Here is a 19,846-nt window from a genome sequence, read left to right as displayed (position 1 = left end):
TGTGTGTGTGTGTGTTCAGTCCTCTGTGTGTGTGTGTGTTCAGTCCTCTCTGTGTGTGTGTGTTCAGTCCTCTGTGTGTGTGTGTCTCTGTGTGTGTGTGTGTTCAGTCCTCTGTGTGTGTGTGTTCAGTCCTCTCTGTGTGTGTGTGTTCAGTCCTCTGTGTGTGTGTGTGTTCAGTCCTCTCTGTGTGTGTGTGTCGGAGGTTGCGGATGTTCGGCGGTCAGTGAACGCACCACTACTCACTGCTGTCAGACTGACGCTAGAGCTACGGACCACTTCCGGTTACATCATCACAGCCGCACACAGAGACACACTGTGTTCTGTTCTCATAAAGTATTTATTGTGTAGTGATTATCTGTCTGTGTGTAATTTGTAAATATTGTTTGAACATCTGTAAATGTTTCTGTAAATAATAAAAAGAGAGACACGCACATAAACGCTGTGGAATACTTTTATTTTGAAAGTACCAGAGGAAAACCCAAATCTTCTTAGAGCCGCATTTTTATTTATATAAAAACTACTAAAAACACAACCGAAGGGTCGTGAACCCATGTGGGGTCGCCTGGAATTAAAATGGAGTCTCCTGAAATGTCTAATAATTGGTACAAAATATATTTATAATAAAATAAAAAATGACTTTTTTCTGATTAAAATATTTTCAATATCATTTTTTCTCAGATTAGCATTATACACAATAAATGTATGTGATGTGACGAGCTGTGTGTGTGTGCGTGTGCGCTCTAAAACAATGTGATTTAAGAATTGTTATTTAGTGAATAATATTTACGGTAATAATAATAATATTTACTGCTTCATTTAACTTTTTTTTTACTCCCAAAAAATGGATTTGGATGATATAGAACCTTTAAAATTAAATGTATTTTTCATAATCATTATTCCTTTCCAAATTACATCACACACACAATAAATATCAACTTAATTCTATACTTTAAACTTTGTCAAATGTAACTGCAATATAAAATATCTGATCTTGTCACTAATCCTGTCTATATTCTTTATTTGTAACACACGATAAACATGATCAAAAACTACAAAATGTCTCTGGGCTCGTCACGAATGTGTGATATAAAAAATGGGGTCACGACCCGAAAAATTATTATTGATAATGTTTTATTTTTTTTCCTCTTGTATTATTTCTCAAAAACTTGTAAAACAAAAACATAATAATAATAATAATAATGAAAATAGCAGAAACTTCATGAAAGAGTATAAAACAAACACTTTCGTCCAGTTTTATTATAGACAGTGATGAAACAGAACAAAACCAACACTGCCCCCTGGTGTTCACTCTGCACACACACACACACACACACACACACACACACACACACACACACACACACACACACACACACACACACAGTTTATGACCCCATGTTTACATTAAAGTCAGTTTTTATCTCAAATTATGGAGAAAAACTAATATTTAAAGTCATTTCCTGAACATTTCTCACAAACAATGACCCAGAATCCCCCTAAATGAAGCCTCTAGTGCAGTAACAGCGCCCCTAGCGACCATCACCTGTAACTGCACCTGAGGTTGTAAACACCGACCAGTTGATGATGATTTGTTCAGACTTTCTTTATGTTTATTACTTCAATTTTTATGAAGATGTTTAAATCATGGAATGAAAAGATCAACTGTGAGAAAAAAAATAAGAACAAAGAGTGTGTCACTAGGGGGCAGCATTGCTACACAATAATGATTAATCAGAGCGTTAGCATGAACACAAGTAAGAACTCGTTAGGTTTGTTGTTGTAATTTCTCTCTTTGTAGTCATTTTATATAAAAAAAAAAATTCTAATTTTGTTTGTTTTCGGAGTCATTTTGTATATTTTTAATGTCCTTTTATAAGAACAAAGAGGGTGGGTGTGATTCAATGGTTTGTCAGGAGGGGGCAGCACTGTTACAACCTGCTGCTCAGAAGGTGCTCATACAGTCTATTGTGTTATTAATGTGTTATTAATGTGTTATTAATGAATGATTAGAGCGTGTGTGAGTGAAGGTGGTTATAAAATACAGACATAAATACAGACGTCCTCACAGCGAGCGCCTGGCGATGCTCTCCAGGTTCTTCTTCCTTAATCGAATCATCGTCTTCCTCACGTGACCTTAAAGAGACAGGACGTCAGTTTGGAGCGTGGGAACAAACGTACGCCGTGACTCGTGTCGTGTCCTACCCTTTTTGCCTTTGATGCATCTGTGGATGCAGTGTTTCCGCAGACGGAAGTTGTTGTTGTTTCCTCCACAGCCGCTGTAGGAGAACGCCACACAGCGCTTGGTGCTCGCGTTGAATGCAAACCTCTTTTCATCGCGTTTGCACGTGTCATCACCGCCGTCTACGGGGCTGAAGCAGAACTCTGAGGGAACGAAGTCTGGAAGCAACACAAATTCATGTCAAATAGGAAATTACAAGTAAAAATAAATAGATGTTGAAATTAAAACTAAAAGTTAAAGCTACGTTTAAATCTACAGGCTGAATGTTTAGCTAAGTGTAAACCTCAATATTTGGAGAATATTCAAACACCAAAGAAGCCACACCCATTCCAGTGGCCTTAAATCATGAGGCCCCACCCATTAATTTACATTTAACATTAAGTTTAGCATTTATTTTGACTTATAAACATACTGTTGAGTCTTTACAACGAGATGTGGTTTATTACGTGAATTTCTGATTTAAATTTTAGGAAAATGAAATAAATATTGAAATATATCTACTAGATTTTTACGTTCCTCAGGAGATCCTCAGATGGATGTGTGAAAAGAGCAGCAGAAACCACTCGGCTGGTGCACCCTGGGAGCTAATGAGCTCCAATTAAACAAAGCTAATGCTAATGCTAGTATTGAACGTGTGAGCTAACGCTAACACTAATATCATACATGTGTATGTGTTGAGTTCTGGTGTCGTACCTTTAGTCCAAACGTTGGATTGGTTGAGCAGCAGCAGATGTTCACCTGACCACACCAAACAAACCAAACAAACCAAACAAACCACCGTCAGTGTTAATGAGGGAAACTAAAGATCGCTAATTGTAGCGTCAAGGTCACAAAGTATTTAAAACCGTTTATTTTGGCCACATTTAACTTGGTTACGTTAAAGATAATATTTAAACTCCATTCCAGAGAGGGGGCGGTGCCATAACATGTGATTGATCTGATCAGCGGGTCACATGATCAACATTCATGGCAAAATTTAGAATAATGACCAAACAGAAAATTAACACCAGAAGAGTTTGTGTTTTTATTGTAATTTTTCTTTGTAGTCATTTTGTATATTTTCCCCTCATTTTGTGCATTTTTTGTGTATTATTGTTGTATTTTTGTGTATTTTTGTTCTCATTTTGTGTAATTTTCTGTCATTTTGTGTAATTTTCTGTCATTTTGTGTGTTCTTAGAGTCATTTTGTGCGTTCACATTAGTGTTGTTTTCTTACCAGTAGCGATGGTCGTTGGGGTGGTGGGAACTCTCTCTGCAGATTGAGTTTGAACCTCTGGGGCTTCCGTAGGTTTTGCTTTGAGGACAAAATATAAAAGATAAGTCATTGATAGAAAATCTATCGACACGTTTCAGGTCATTTCATGTTTGTTCATCAGTGTTGAAGGTGTTTCATGTTCTGTGTTGAGGAACTAGAGAAGATACAATGGCCTCGTTTCATTCTTCACCAGTGGTGAAATAACCCACAGCAAAATAATAATAAGTAAATAAACAAAGAAAAATAGTAATAATAAATATAACCTTTATAGCATAAATTAAAACAGATCAGGTGTTTTATTGCATTACCACATTTGATCTTTGTCTATATTCTGAGAAAGTAGGTGGAGCCATATTACTATACCATAATTACCTTTATATGTGATGGAGTTATAGATATATTGGAAGATGAACATGGAACATTATCCATACATTATCTATATCCCAAAAAGTATCAATCAGATCAAACTAAATATTTACTGTGTGATTATTAAATACTTATGGAACAATTGGAAAACAAATACATTACATTTTTTAGACCAAAGTGCGTGGAATATTTGTGTTATGACATTTTGTGTATTTCTGTATTACTAACTGTGTTAGTAGTTACTGGTTAGTAGTTACTGGTTAATAGTGGTTAGTAGTTATTGGGTAGTAGTTATTGGATAGTAGCTATTAGTTAGTAGTTACTGCCTAGTAGTTAGTAGTGGTTAGTGGATAGTAGTTATTGGTTAGTAGTTAGTAGTTACTGGTTAGTAGTTATTGGATAGTAGCTATTGGTTAGTAGTTACTGGTTAGTAGTTATTGCCTAGTAGTTCGTAGTTATTGGTAAGTAGTTACCGGTTAGTAGTGGTTAGTAGTTATTGGTTAGTAGTTAGTGGTTAGTAATTAGTAGTTACTGGTTAGTAATTAGTAGTTACTGGTTAGTAATTAGTAGTTATTGGTTTGTAGTTAGTAGTTACTAGTTAGTCATTAGTAGTTAGTAGTTACTGGTTAATAATTAGTAATTAGTAGTTACTGGTTACTCATTAGTAGTTACTGGTTACTCATTAGTAATTAGTAGTTATTGGTTAATAATTAGTAGTTAGTAGTTACTGGTTAGTCATTAGTAGTTAGTAGTTACTGGTTAGTAATTAGTAGTTACTGGTTAGTAATTAGTAGTTATTGGTTTGTAGTTAGTAGTTACTGGTTAGTCATTAGTAGTTAGTAGTTACTGGTTAGTAATTAGTAGTTACTGGTTAGTAATTAGTAGTTATTGGTTTGTAGTTAGTAGTTACTGGTTAGTCATTAGTAGTTAGTAGTTACTGGTTAGTCATTAGTAGTTACTGGTTAGTCATTAGTAGTTAGTAGTTACTGGTTAGTGATGAGTAGTTATTGGTTTATAGTTAGTAGTTACTGGTTAGTGGTTAGAGGGAGGGCGTCCATGCTAGCCTACCTGGGCGGTGACATCGGGCGTGGCACTCTGCAAGGCTCCTGAAGTTGTTGGCGTTGCCGAAGCATCCTCCATAAAAGAAGTGTTTGCACTGCTGACTTTTGCTGTCAAAGAAGAAGCGTGAGACCAAACCTCTGCAGGGACCAGGGGCCTCGGACAAATGACACGGGTCCTTATCGTCTGCAGCACACAAACAAATCATTTCTTTATTTCAACCTGAAGAGGACGAGCTGTTATTCAAATAAACGCTTAGTGTTGCTTGGAGTCTATTAATAGTCGGCTAGGGATACAGTATATACATCACAGCTGTAAAGTAACCTGCAGTAAGTGCCAACACATTTATCCTGGAAATCCTCCTAGGCTCTTAATGCAGCACTAATGACACGTATGTCATCTCATAGGGACAATGTCAAGGATGTGCTGTTGATCTTTTTGGAGCCAAAATTTCAAGGTCAAGGTCACACCAAGTGTCAAAAACCAAAATTTTCCATATCTCTACCAATATTTATTATATCGTACAAGTTCGATGTTTACATTTATGAAAAGCTCATCTCAAGTTGAGTATTTTATTTTGTTGGACCAAAGCTGTACGACCTACCAGTAAAAAGATCGGTAGGGGTCAAAGTTCATGATGTCACAAAAAATACTTGTTTCCCTGTAACTTGGCCACAGATTGAGATCCAGTGCTCAGACTGGTACCATTGAACAACATTTCCTTTCAATGTGTGACCTTTACATTCGCCCAAGGTCACATTTAAGGTCAAGGTCAGTCTTCTGTTTTTCCTATTATTACTTTCAACTTAATTAGTAAAAAGAACAAACTTGTCAACAAATCCAGATACAGGTTGTAATTTTTGCCAATTAAGACCATGTATAAACACCTCTCTGTAATTAAACAATTTGTAATTATTGTATTAAAATGGTAAAAATCTTCAATAAAATATGTATGGAAAAAAAGTGTTGTTTTGAAACCAGATGTGACGCTACGCTAGCTGCTGTGAGCTTTAGCTGTTAGCCATTAGCTCAGCTCCTCGTGTTACGTCGTGCTCAAACCTGTGGAAACCTGCAGAGCCGTGAACAATAGACAGCCTGAGTAAGACTTTCCAGAGCTTTAAAAAGAACAGCTTTAGTTGGCGTTCTCCCAATCAGCAGCAGCATGAGCGTGCACGTTAGTTAACCTCTTCCTACATGAGCGTGCACGTTAGTTAACCTCTTCCTACATGAACGTGCACGTTAGTTAACCTCTTCCTACATGAGCGTGCACGTTAGTTAACCTCTTCCTACATGAGCGTGCACGTTAGTAAACCTCTTTCTACATGAGCGTGCACGTTAGTTAACCTCTTCTTACATGAGCGTGCACGTTAGTTAAACTCTTTCTACATGAGCGTGCACGTTAGTTAACCTCTTCTTACATGAGCGTGCACGTTAGTTAACCTCTTTCTACATGAGCGTGCACGTTAGTTAACCTCTTCTTACATGAGCGTGCACGTTAGTTAACCTCTTTCTACATGAGCGTGCACGTTAGTTAACCTCTTCCTACATGAGCGTGCACGTTAGTTAACCTCTTTCTACATGAGCGTGCACGTTAGTTAACCTCTTCTTACATGAGCGTGCACGTTAGTTAACCTCTTTCTACATGAGCGTGCACGTTAGTTAACCTCTTCCTACATGAGCGTGCACGTTAGTTAACCTCTTCCTACATGAGCGTGCACGTTAGTTAACCTCTTCTTACATGAGCGTGCACGTTAGTTAACCTCTTCCTACATGAGCGTGCACGTTAGTTAACATCTTTCTACATGAGCGTGCACGTTAGTTAACCTCTTTCTACATGAGCGTGCACGTTAGTTAACCTCTTCTTACATGAGCGTGCACGTTAGTTAACCTCTTTCTACATGAGCGTGCACGTTAGTTAACCTCTTCTTACATGAGCGTGCACGTTAGTTAACCTCTTTCTACATGAGCATGCACGTTAGTTAACCTCTTCTTACATGAGCGTGCACGTTAGTTAACCTCTTCTTACATGAGCGTGCACGTTAGTTAACCTCTTCCAACATGAGCATGCACGTTAGTTAACCTCTTCCTACATGAGCGTGCACGTTAGTTAACCTCTTCCTACTGAGAGTCAAACACGTGCACTGCGCTCAGCCTGAATGTGTTACTGCATCAGTTTGTTTCTACAAACCCTTTGTAGTTTTTTGTCTTAAAGTCCAGTATTTTGCTATTTTCTCCATTTGTTCTAAGAACCTCAACAACAGTATTTGAGGTTTATTTTCCCAAACTCACCTGTTTTCCAGAGTTTTAGCCTCTGAAAAGTCACTTTCTTGGCGCTTCTAAAAACAGGCTGTTTTGGGGCCTTCATGCATATGTATGAGTGGGCGTGTCTGTAGACGCTGACCTCATGCCTTGCTCTAGGAGAGAGTGATCACCAGTGACCATAGCGATGTTCTTCTGCTATCCACACACTCTTGTTTTACAGTAAAACACATGGATATTTACCGATAAGTGGATATTGTTACTGTGAGTCAGAAAAACACTGCTCCACGGTGTGTGTTTATCACAGCAGCAGCGGAGTCAGTCAGCTGTTTCAAACACTCACTAGAGCTGCTATTCTAACCACAGAACTAGTCCATTTAAGAGGATAGTCCATTGTTTTGTCCTAACTCTGCATTGGGTCACAAACACGTCAGATCATCTCAAAGGACTACGAGGCAATATAACAGATCCTAAAAATGGAACTGATTGTCAGCAATCACACTGCACTTCAGATGATCTATATACTATGTACTGTATATACTAATGGTGCTCCGATCGATCGGCCACCGATCATTATCGGCCGATCTCCGTGGAAAAGTATGTGATCGGCGTTCGCCGATCAATGCCTTACATTGCCGATCACAAAAACTGATCACCTGTCCTGTAGCTCATACTTTGCAGCCGGCAGAGGCTCTGTGTGCAGAGTAGTGTCCCCTCCCCCTTTCCTTCACACTGCACAGGTGCGCGGCGGTAAACCACAACAACAAACATGTCTGCCGTGTGGAGCTTTTATAAAGTTTGCATCCTGCAACACATGCAACAAAAAAATACCTCGCGGGGGAAGCACGTTAAAAGTCTTCAACACAACAAACTTGATCCGACATTTGAAGAACAAACACTTGACGGAGGATGGTGAGTTTTCGAGGCTCACGGCAGACAAAGAAACAAAGACTGCAACAGTCATAAGGCAGTTAACGCAGCCCACGCTTGGCAACACTCGTCCGTATGAGCGTCAGAAGGCTCAGCAAATAACCAGGAAAATAATTGAATTCATCGGACTAGATGACCAGCCTTTCTCAGTGGTGGAGGACACCGGGTTCCGCCAACTACTCTCTCACTTGGAGCCTCGCTACATGCTACCGGGACGTAAATGTTTCACAGACGTAGCCCTGCCAGAGCGTGGATGAACACAGGAATAGACTCATGACTGAAAAAGCAGAGATGCTCCTCTTTATTAAAAATAATCTTCCCACAATGCTTCTCAACAAATCATAGACATTTGGCATGTGGAAATACTGTTTAAGATATTTTTTTTTCTTCAAAGCAAACGCACTTTATGTTCAGTTGTTCTATTTTTCTGTTTCAAGGTCTTTAATACCATATTTATGTTATTTAAGTGACAAATGGGCTATTTTTTTATTTTATGTTTTTACATACGAAGCAACAGACCCCTTATATTTATTTTATAAATCATAAGAAAAGTAAGTGCTAAATAGTTTTTGTTTTTGTTTTTTTTTTGACAAGCCATGTTCTCAGGCATTTTGATTTAGCAACTAATGATAGTTTATTTGAATTTGAATGTATCCTTTGTTACTTGACATGTTGTGAGATATACTTTTATTTATTTGATTTTCTGCACTATTCAGCCTGTTGAGAGCTTTAATGTTTTCAATCTGTTAAAGATTGTGTTACTGATAGCAGGTCATTTTAACTGTTTTTTCAGTTGCTGCATTGTCCCTGCAAGGCTTTAGTATTTTTTCTTTTGAAAAAGTAAAAACATGCTTTTCTCTAAATCAAAGTGATTTTATGGTTCTTTTTTCCAAACCGTCTAGCCGGTAGCACTCATCATACTACAATGCAAAATTTACAGCCAATCCATGTTATCGGTATCGGTGATCGTCAGCGATCGGCTCTTTGGCTCATCGCTATCGGTGATCGGCAGCATAAAACCTCATCGGAGCATCCCTAGTATATACTGATCGTAAATATATTATCTGTGGATAAAGGGACTCGTGGTTAAGGGAGCAGGCTTGTAATGGTTCTAGTCTCTGTTCCTTATATTAACCCTAACTCCTCCCTGGGCGCTACACCATGGCTGCCCACTGCTCCTCAGGGAGGGGTTAAATACAGAGAACACATTTCATTTATGTAGCTTTACATATATGACAATAAAGTATAATATATATTTTATATTAAACAGTGTTTGTTTTAGCTGTGATGTTGTTTCAGAGGGAGGAGCTCACATTCTTATATAGGGTAGGAGGAGCCAGGATTGTCAGGAGGAGGAGTTTCCACCATGTGATGCCACAACGTGGGAAAAATCTAACTGTCCCGTTTGGAGCTGACTTTTTACAAAATATGTAATAATAAAGGAGGGAGGAAACAAAACTTTTTACACTTTGTCCCTCTGAGGCTAAAGATGTATATCACTGTAGCTAAACCATTACACTGCCCTTTTAAGGCTCTGATTGGTCGTTATTCTAAAGCTGACATGAACATTGATCACGTGACCCTTTTTTGTGGCTCCACCCCCTGTGATTAGAGTCTGCTACTGAGCCTCCATGCTGGTAGACCTGCAGGGTCAGTGGGTCAGTGTGACATCACTCTCTCACACTCACCTGAAACCACACACATTTCCTCGCATTCCTCCAGGGACTTAAAGTTGTTGGCGTTGCCTCCACAGCCTCCGTACTCAAACATCTGGCAGCGGCCGGTGTCCACGTCAAAGAAGAAGCGGTCCTTGATGGCCTTACACGGGCCCGGCTCGTCCTTCAGAGCACACAGCTCGTTGAAGATGAAGAGCTGGTGCTGTGGAACGTTAGCGGCTGCTGCTGAGAAGAGAGGGAGAGGTTGAGTGTTTCAGAGGAGGAACCACCACACGATGGATCATCTTAATGGTCTCAAAAAATTCTGACATTTTTACCAGTTGTTCCTTAATTGTTCAATACACACACTGTAAATGTTTAGTTTGATCGGCTGGATACTAAAAAATAATGATCAGACAGCTAAGCTACAATGGTCTCATGTAAAGGATTTCAATATTCATCAGTGGTGAAATAACCCAAAGTTGGGGTCCAAAAAAAAAATGAAGAAGTCGCATCAAGAAAAACACATTTATACTATAGGTTAAAATAGATCACATGCAGTTATGGGCCAATGAACATAGTAAAAAAATAATATATATATATTTTTTTAATTTCCAGAGCGTGTCAACCAAGAAACAACGCATATACAGTATGTGACTAATCATTAAAAGCTGGGTTTCCATTACAGATTTTCACAAAATAAAAGCGATATATGTCGACAAAGTATAATTTTGCGCTTTGAATGTGTTTCCATTGAGCCTCGCAACTCCCGTGAAATCTCATCCTGCGAGACTTCACTGCAGAAAGACGGAGGCTCAGAACCTCCTTAGAACACTCTGCATTCCTTTATTGTTTCACGTCTAATGTGGCACTAATCATTTTAAAGTCTAATGCTAAGAAATATCCCGGTCTTCTGTCCACATGTACTGCGCCATGTTTTCTCAGAGAGAAGTGGTCATGTGCCAGATACGTCACTTGCGGTAAAAAGTATTCCCATAGCGCTTTTGCGACACACTGGAATAATAGAAACATCGAAAATTCCTCCTCCTGAAAGCGTAAAAACTTTTGAGCGATATTTGAGTGTTTCCATCACCAGTTTTTCTTTCACTATTTAGATTTTGCACATTTCCAAGGTTGATGGAAACACAGCTATTGATGTGTATATTCTGAGAGAGTAGGTGGAGCTGTGTTACTGTAGCACATATACCTTTCCTATGTGATGGATTTCCTGATATATTGGAAGATGAACAAGAAAAACAACCCCCCCCCCGCCACTAAATTGTCCATATCTCCAAAATCATTTACAGTGTATCTATTGAATAATTGAGGAACAATTGGGGGAAGCATTTCTGAATTTTTTTGAGACCAAAGTGCATGAGATGTCCTGAACATTTGCTGAAATGACATAAATGTGTTCAGAGCTATTTACTGGTTTTCTTCTTCACAAATGTAAAACCACGATTAACTTCATAAAAACAGCTTTGGTTTGTTCATCATCTGTGCACGTGCGCACACACCTGGACAAAGATCTGAGGTTGCTCAACACCAGCGTGCCGTGCCAAGCACATCTGAGCTCAACCTGGTTTCAGGCTCCGTCTCAGCTTGTTTGGTGTGTGCAGATTATCCCTGACTGTTGTTCACAAAGACCCACAACATGAGAAGTAAGGACAACACAAGCAGTCACACACAAACCATGGATGGACTTCACTGCCAGTGTTACAATTCAACACTGGATTTCAGCAGGTTTAAGGCGATAACTTATCGCTCCATCAGAAACTAACGTCTGTTAGTTTAATAAAGCCGTGCCCTGAAAGTGCTGACACAGTGAGTCAACTGACCTCCCTGGACAGCTGTAACACTGTAGACAAAAAACACACAAAATGACTCCAAATGTGTACATAAGTACAACAAAAATACATGCAATCACTCCAATAACACAAAATGACCCAAAAAAAAATGACTCCAAATCTCACAAAAATGACAACAAAAAAAAAACCTCACAAAATGACCATAAAAACACACAAAATGACCATAAAAACACACAAAATTACTTAAAAAATGCACAAAGTCACTCCAATATCACAAACATGACAGAAATACACAAAATGATGACAAAAATAAAAGGTTGACCGATATATGGCCAAAAATATGTTTTGTTTGTTTATTTTTGACCATCAGCAGCCCTCCCTATAAAAATAGAAGGCAGTGTTACACCGAGGTGAGTTGAAGGGAACAGGGGAGAGGGAGTCAGGGTAGGAAATGGAAAAGGTGGGGAAAAGTTGATCATTTTAAAGTGAGTATATGGTGACCAGTGTGAAGCTTAGGTATAATGGTGGTGAACAGAGGGAAGGAGAGAGTGGTTATACCTAAAGCAGGTATTTAATTTAAACCACTACTTACACATTGTATATTGTTTTCATGTTTTACTGCTATTTACCCGTCCTGTACTTTTAGTTTTACTAGGTTGTGTACGGGTATATTTAAAGTTCAATAAATGTTAAGAGTTCTATTGGTGTATTTTATTTCATTTCAAATATGTCTACATTTATATCATATGAGTGTTTCAATTGTCTTTCATAATCAATCTGCTTTAAAAAAAAAAAAAGTATATCGGCCTCAAATATCGGCTTCCAAAATTGGCTTTAGATATCGACCATTGGCTGATTTTTTTTTAAAAAAATCAGTATCGGCATCAGCCTTTGAAAATCCCATATCGGTCGACCTCTACCATAACCTAACAAAATTACTAAAGAATGCACAAAATTACTCCAAAAGTTTGCAAAAGTACAACAAAAATACACAAAATCACTCCAATAACACAAGCATAACGGAAATACACAGAAATGAGTCCAATGACTCCAAAAATTACAACAAAAATACACAAAATGTCCTCAGGACCAGAGACAGTTGTGTGTACATGTACATACTGTATGAGAGACTGATGTGTGCAGTGAGGTTGAATAGATTATTTTTTATTGAGCTCTGACTAACAGAGACAAACAACGCTGGAATGTGGTCAACCATCAGGAAACGTCCAGTTCACCCAGTGTGCGATGGAGAACGCACCATTGAATGCCTGAAATGATATCGGAAGATCAAACCATTCCAGAACTCCAATATTTCACACAGAAATAACTCCGCCCCCAGCTGAAGACCAAGAAATCCACTCCAATAATAGATCAACAACAACCACAGATCATGACACGACGCAGCAGCAAAATGCTGACACAGCACCTTTTGAGGCAGAATGGGGCTACGGTCAACCTGCAGGAAAATGTGATACAAATCTGATGTTTTTGTCCATATTTGACCTGTATGTACCCGATCTGCTACAAATCCAACCCTGGACACTTTCACATGTGCTCCTAAAGCTGATATTTTACCATGTGACTGCTGTATGAACTGCCAGGTTACAGTTATCCGATCAATGAAATGCAATAAACTTTACAATTCTACATCCAATGATGGAGGATGGAACAGAGAGGGAGAACTTAGAACCAAAACAGTAAATATTTCCTCCATCTCTACTTGTTTAAACACAGTCCGTGCTGCGTGGTCACTTATTACGGGTCACTATGTGGGTCACTATTAAGGGTGTAAGAAAAAATTGATTCGGCAATATATCGCAATATTTCACTGCACGATTATCATATCGATAGAAAAAAAGTGTAAATGAAATGTTTTATTTTTGATATTGCGATACATCGTGAGGTATATCCTATTGTTTAGTATCAGGATATATTGTATCGTGATTTGTATCCATCCATCATTTTGACAGATTGTAATTCACAGCTCTGACCACTTGATGGCGAGTGAACTATTAAACCCATTTTTCATGTTGATGCAAAATGCAACAAACAAACCCTAAAAAAGTGCATCAACAAAATATCTTACATTATAATGTCTATCTCAACGTAAAATTTTGCATTTTATTGTTGCTTTTTGGAGAATGTAAATAATTACATTTCATCAAACCTGAAATCACAATTAATTACCCCTAAAGTGAAACCTGAGATTTTTGAAGGTATATTTTTTAAGGTTATTGTTCATGCAAATAAACAATGAATAACTGACAATATATATCGCCCACCAACATCTCCCTAGTTAGAGTTTGTTAGAAACATCTGTTTTATCGCTTGATCAGAAATGACGCTATTGAGGGACTTCAATTTAAATTTGACTAATCCTGGTACTCTCACGGAATGTAACATGTTCAATTAGGGATGTAACGATTCACTCAACTCCCGATACGATTCCATTCACAATACTGGGTTCACGATACGATTCTCTCACGATTTATTTTACAAAATGGGACTGTAGACAAACGATGACTGAAAAATATTCCTTTATGTTTTTTGGGAAAAAAACTATAAAAAAAACTACACTGTTTTCCTTTTATTTTTCATTGTCAAAAGAATCCCTTGATAAACTATTCAAAACAATGCAATTTAACTAAAAATAAATCTTGAATTAAATAAATAAAAGAATAATACAAATGAAGAAGAAGCCTATTAATTTAAATTCTGGTTCTATAGTAAACAATGCAAAACTGCATAATAGTTCTTTTTCTTTTTAAAAGTGCAACTAAAAATGTATTTTGTGCCTTAACAATTGAACTTTTAAAAAAAAAAAAACTGTCATTACCCTGTATTTACACCAGATATTTGTTTAGTTTTGTTTTGTTTAAAAAAAGTACTGCGATTAAATTTTCACAGTATCGATGTGAATCGTGATACCTATGAATCAATTTTTAACTGTATCTCAGCTCATTTTTAAATGTATCTCATTTCAATATTCACTTATCGCAATTTTTAGTGCCCTACAGTTCACAATATAACCTTTGTCACAACAAACAGATGTTCTTTATTGTCCATAGAGTTAATAGAGAAATTGGGAAATATGTCTAATGATAACTTAAATTCTTTACTTTAGTATAATTAAAAGTTTGAATGCATGACTAAAGTCTAAAATTGTAGGCCCTTCCAAGTACCACTTGAAGAATTTTGCCAGTGGTATACATACCACAGTTTGGGAACCCAGTGGTATCTGTCATTGTGTCCTTGGGCAAGGCACTTTACCCACATTGCCTAGTATGAATGTAGTGTGTGAGTGAGTCAGTCCGCCCCAGGGCAGCTGTGGCTACAACAGTAGCTTACCACCACTAAGTGTGGAGTGAAAGAATAATGCCTTGATTCTGTAAAGCGACTGAGTGTCTATGATAAAGCGCTATATAAAATTGATGCATTATTAGTATTTAATGACAGTGTCTGTTAGGGATGTAACGATTAATCGTAAGGCAGTTAAAAATCAATTCATAGGTATCACGGTTGATATCGATTTTCTGACAATTGAATCGCAGTACTTTTTTTAACCAGCAGAGGGCGCTATCCGGAAGTGTTGGCGGCGGGCGGAGTCTGCTAATACTTTATTTCTGGCCGCCTTCTACTCTTAAATATGTTAATAAATTATTCATTGCCCCTTAAGCACCGAAAGAATATCTGTAATATTACTTGAATATCTGTAAAAGTCACGTTTTTCTATTAGCTCTGTCTGCTAGCATAGCTTCTCTTCTTCACTGCAAGATATCTGCATGCCAACCGACCACTGTGTTACCAGCGCCCTCTGCTGGTCCAAACAAATATGGTGTAAATCAGTGCAATCACGGTTTTTTTTTTTTAAAGTCCAATTGTTAAGACACAAAATACATTTTCAGTTGCACTTTTAAAAGAAAAAGAACTATTATGCAGTTTTGCATTGTTTATTATAGAACCAGAATTTAAATTAATAGGCTTCATTTTCATTTGTATTATTTCTTTATTTATTTCATTCAAGATTTATTTTTAGTTAAATTGCATTGTTTTGAATTGTTTAGCAAGGAATTCTTTTGACAATGAAAAATAAAAGGAAAATAGTTCAGTATTTTCTAAAAAATTTGTCTACAGTCCCATTTTCTAAAATAAATTGTGAGAGAATCGTATCGTGAACCCAGTATCGTGAATCGAATCGTATCGGGAGTTGAGTGAATCGTTACATCCCTAGTGTCTGTTGTGCATGCTCCAACACACACACACACACACACACACACACACACTGCATCTTTGGAAGCATGACATCACGTTTTCGTGTTTGTGCAGAGTTGTGCAACATGCCTGCTGATGTTTGGAACACCACCGTACCGTAGTAGTAGATGATGATCCAGTATGTGTGAGGGGCGGGCTCAGGTCAGACCGAGGTCTCTGATGCCGTTCCATCAAAACAAGTTCAGACTCACTTCAACCTCTGTGTTCCTCCTCTTACTCCTAATTATGGAGCCATAGTAGATACTTGGAGGAGTTATTCAACCCTAAACTGCTCTTTGTACATCTTTGTTTCCCAAAGAAACAAAAACAACTGTTATCTGCAACATGTTCAGTGTCCTGTTAGAGCAGAACTTCCTGAAAGTTCACAGTCTGCTCAGAAAATCCAGGAAATCCTCCCAAACTCTTCTTCTCCCTCAGCTGCTCACACTCAGATAGTTTTATCTGTTTTACACAAACAAACGTTTCTAATGAAGCGTCCGAGCTGATGTCATTAACCGCGAGAGCAACATGATGAAAACTTTGATCTCCTGACACGTTTCGACTGTCAACTGCCAGTCTTCTTCAAAGACTTTTGCAGGAGATCAAAGTACATTTCCTGAAAAACAGTTGTGTGACTAAATGAAACCTTAACATATTATTCAAAAAGAAGTCAATGACAAATCAAAGCAATGACAACAAATCTATCTATAAAGCAAGGAATCTGTGTATGTGTGTGTTCCTCAAACATGTCAGTGCATCAGGATCAGACTGAGCTGAGACTTTCAACATGGCTGCAGCTAGGTTCAAAAGTGTGCAACGTTGGATTTGTTTGGACTGCAATGACACCGCTAATAAATCATTTCAATTGTCCACCGGGAGCTTTGCAGAACAGCTCAATGTTGACAGGTAGTCGTGTTAACTCAGGGTAAGTTGAAAGCTGCAAAGAATCTACAGTTCCACCCCACATAGTCTTTTTTTTAATTAAATTTAATATTCTAATATTTAACAATGGGACAAAATTGATTTATGTAATGTGGGTCTAAAGCATCAAAGTCATGAAGTAATTAAATAAACAATAACGTCTTTTACCTGCTTTCTGTCACGTGTCTTGCAATAACAAGTGTTATGAATTGGTGCTCTCAGCAAGCCGCAGATGTATGCTAGCCTATATTACAGTGCTAAATATATACGTACATACTTCCTACGGGCACTGCACTAGTATACACAACATGAAAGGGAAATACATAAAATGACGTCAAAAACCGACAGACCGCCAACAAAATTATACAAGACAACAAAAATACAAAAAAAATTGAGTAAAACACAACTGCTCCTCATGGATGGGTCAGATGCAGAGAACAAATTTCATACGTGTAAACATATGACTATAAATAAAGGCAAAAGCCCCTGATTTAATCCAGTATGTAGATAAACCAAAGAGCGCTCACAATCAGTTTCACTTTTAGTAGCCGTTATACCGCCATGTATCACCTATATGGATATATATGCCTATATGTGGCGTACGTTGGTAAATTGCCCACCAGGCTTAGTGTGAAAGCAGTGATCAAAGGCGTTCAGTGAACAATGGAAGCACTTGTTGTGTAGAACGTGTCGAGACACAGTGAAAGAAAGTGACGACACAAAGACAGCACAGCTTCATAAAAAGCAATCAATCAGTAATTCATCAACCACATAATGAAGGAGGGCTCCCAAACATTCAGCTTATTAAACTGCTGTGTGTGATCAATACAGTGAATCCATCATTTTCATTTACTGCTTCATTATCATTGATATGAATAAATAACTGGCTTTTTTTACGTGCTCTACATGCACAGAATATAATATACGGAAGAGGATTAGGGTCAATTTTGATGGAGAAAATAGTTTTGGGCTAATCAAGAATGAATAAAATGATAAAGTTAAAATATAATGTCAAGATTAAAATTGAAAAGATGAGATTAAAGTCGAAATTTTGAAAACAAAAATCAAAATACAATATTGTTGTCATGGTGAATTGGCCCTAGTCAGCTTCCATAGATTTGACTTTATTAAACTTTCCACTATTACATAATGTTTTATTTTTGAAATTTTGACTTTCATCTGGTTTTTTTCATTTTAATCTCGACATTATATATTCAACTTTATTCCTGATTGGCCCGAATCTGCTTCCGTAATAACGTTATACTTACTAAATGAATGACTTTGTTGCACTAAAAACTAAGGTTTTTCCCTCCAGTTTAAATTATTGCTTGTGTTGTTTGGACATAATTAAAGCATCTGATAAATGAAATCGTAGAACAGTAAATCCTTATAAAACTACATATTTCCACCTGCTCTTTGCACTGAATATTACTTTTAAAGTGTTGACACGTTGTTTTTCCTCCACATCCAGTCTGTTGTGTGAGACTGGGAGTGCTGGGGAATCGGACTTTGTCCCTTTGCCGTCACTACTCAGAACGTGAAAAGCTCCAGGAATCCATCAATCCGCTCAGAAACACCCAAAGTTTGGACTTTTTTATTTACGTGTTTATGATTTCTCACATTATGAAGAGCTGAAGCACGTGCGTCAATGCGCGCGTAAAAGGATTTACTGCACGGACGCGTTTTCAGTCAATCAGCAGCAAATGGTTATGATCGAATATAAAGTTCACAAATACATGATCAATTCTCACACACTGGTTCACAGCCTGTGACGTAGGATCGCACTGTAACGTGATATTAATCCATCAGGACCTGGACCAGGACCAGGACCTGGACCTGGACCTGGACCAGGACCAGGACCTGGACCAGGACTCTCCTTACCTCCATCTCTCCAGGAGCAGCCCACACGGAGCAGACAGGCCAGTACCACCGCGCACACAATCCCGCGCATGTTGCTGAAGGAGCGCAGAGTGAAGACTGGAAACTTTAACAGCTGAGCGGTGTGCGTGCACGCGCGTGTGGGCGTGCATGTGTGTGTACTTCCGTGTGATAACGCATTTCCTGAAAGAAAAGTTCCAACCTAAAGAAATAAAGAGGAGGATTGTATGAGTCAGTTATTCTCAAATGGGGGTACGTGTACCCCTAGGGGTACGCGATGGTACTACAGGGGGTCCTACAGAGAGATAGTGGAACATTTACAAATAAAGTGTCAGTCTTGGTCCCACCCCAGGCGTGAGATGACCGGAAATGATAAAAACTATAGAACTAAATCTATCCAGGAAACACTAAATCAGAGTTTTTCAACCTCGGGGTCAGGACCCCATGTGGGGCCGCCTGAAATTTCGGAATTATTAAAATAGATTTTTGAATTACTATTCTTTTTTTAAAATTAAAACACACAACTGTATTTCTATACTTTCAGCTTGTGAAATCTAAATCTAGTTCAACTAAAATGCAGTGGGAAAATAATCAGAACTCAGACGTGATCAAAAAATTGTTCAAGGAAAAAAAACGTACTACTCACACTAACGTACTACTCACACTAACGTACTACTCACACTAACGTACTACTCATACAGCGTACTACTCATACTAACGTACTACTCATACTAACGTACTACTCACACTAACGTACTACTCACACTAACGTACTACTCATATAGCGTACTACTCACACTAACGTACTACTCACACTAACGTATTACTCACACTAACGTACTACTCATATAGCGTACTACTCATACTAACGTACTACTCACACTAACGTACTACTCACACTAACGTACTACTCATATAGCGTACTACTCATACTAACGTACTACTCACACTAACGTACTACTCACACTAACGTACTACTCACACTAACGTACTACTCATATAGCGTACTACTCACACTAACGTACTACTCACACTAACGTACTACTCACACTAACGTACTACTCATATAGCGTACTACTCATATAGCGTACTACTCATATAGCGTACTACTCACACTAACGTACTACTCATATAGCGTACTACTCACACTAACGTACTACTCATACTAACGTACTACTCACACTAACGTACTACTCATATAGCGTACTACTCACACTAAGTGTGA

General features: G+C 38.0%; 1 protein-coding gene across 2 annotated transcripts; it reads right to left on the bottom strand.

Annotated features, from left to right (window-relative positions):
* Positions 1 to 1,117: 1,117 nt before the first annotated feature.
* On the bottom strand, positions 1,118 to 18,781 carry tfpia (tissue factor pathway inhibitor a). Of its 2 annotated transcripts, none has more exons than XM_028436382.1 (7): positions 18,625 to 18,781; positions 9,797 to 10,006; positions 4,929 to 5,105; positions 3,456 to 3,533; positions 2,933 to 2,977; positions 2,203 to 2,397; positions 1,118 to 2,133 (listed from the first exon to the last, which is right to left on the bottom strand). In XM_028436382.1, exons 1-7 carry the CDS (start codon positions 18,692 to 18,694, stop codon positions 2,063 to 2,065), a joined length of 846 nt encoding a protein of 281 aa, XP_028292183.1. In that variant the 5' UTR covers positions 18,695 to 18,781; the 3' UTR covers positions 1,118 to 2,062. The 2 variants fall into 2 exon arrangements, with proteins under 2 accessions (XP_028292183.1, XP_028292182.1); XM_028436381.1 differs by having other exon boundaries at positions 9,797 to 10,009; positions 18,625 to 18,778.
* Positions 18,782 to 19,846: the final 1,065 nt, after the last annotated feature.

Source organism: Gouania willdenowi, chromosome 21 (genome assembly GCF_900634775.1).
Source record: "Gouania willdenowi chromosome 21, fGouWil2.1, whole genome shotgun sequence".
Lineage (NCBI taxonomy): Eukaryota > Metazoa > Chordata > Actinopteri > Blenniiformes > Gobiesocidae > Gouania > Gouania willdenowi.
The sequence above is the reverse complement of the archived record's forward strand: the minus strand, read 5'-3'. Positions and strand labels throughout refer to the sequence as shown.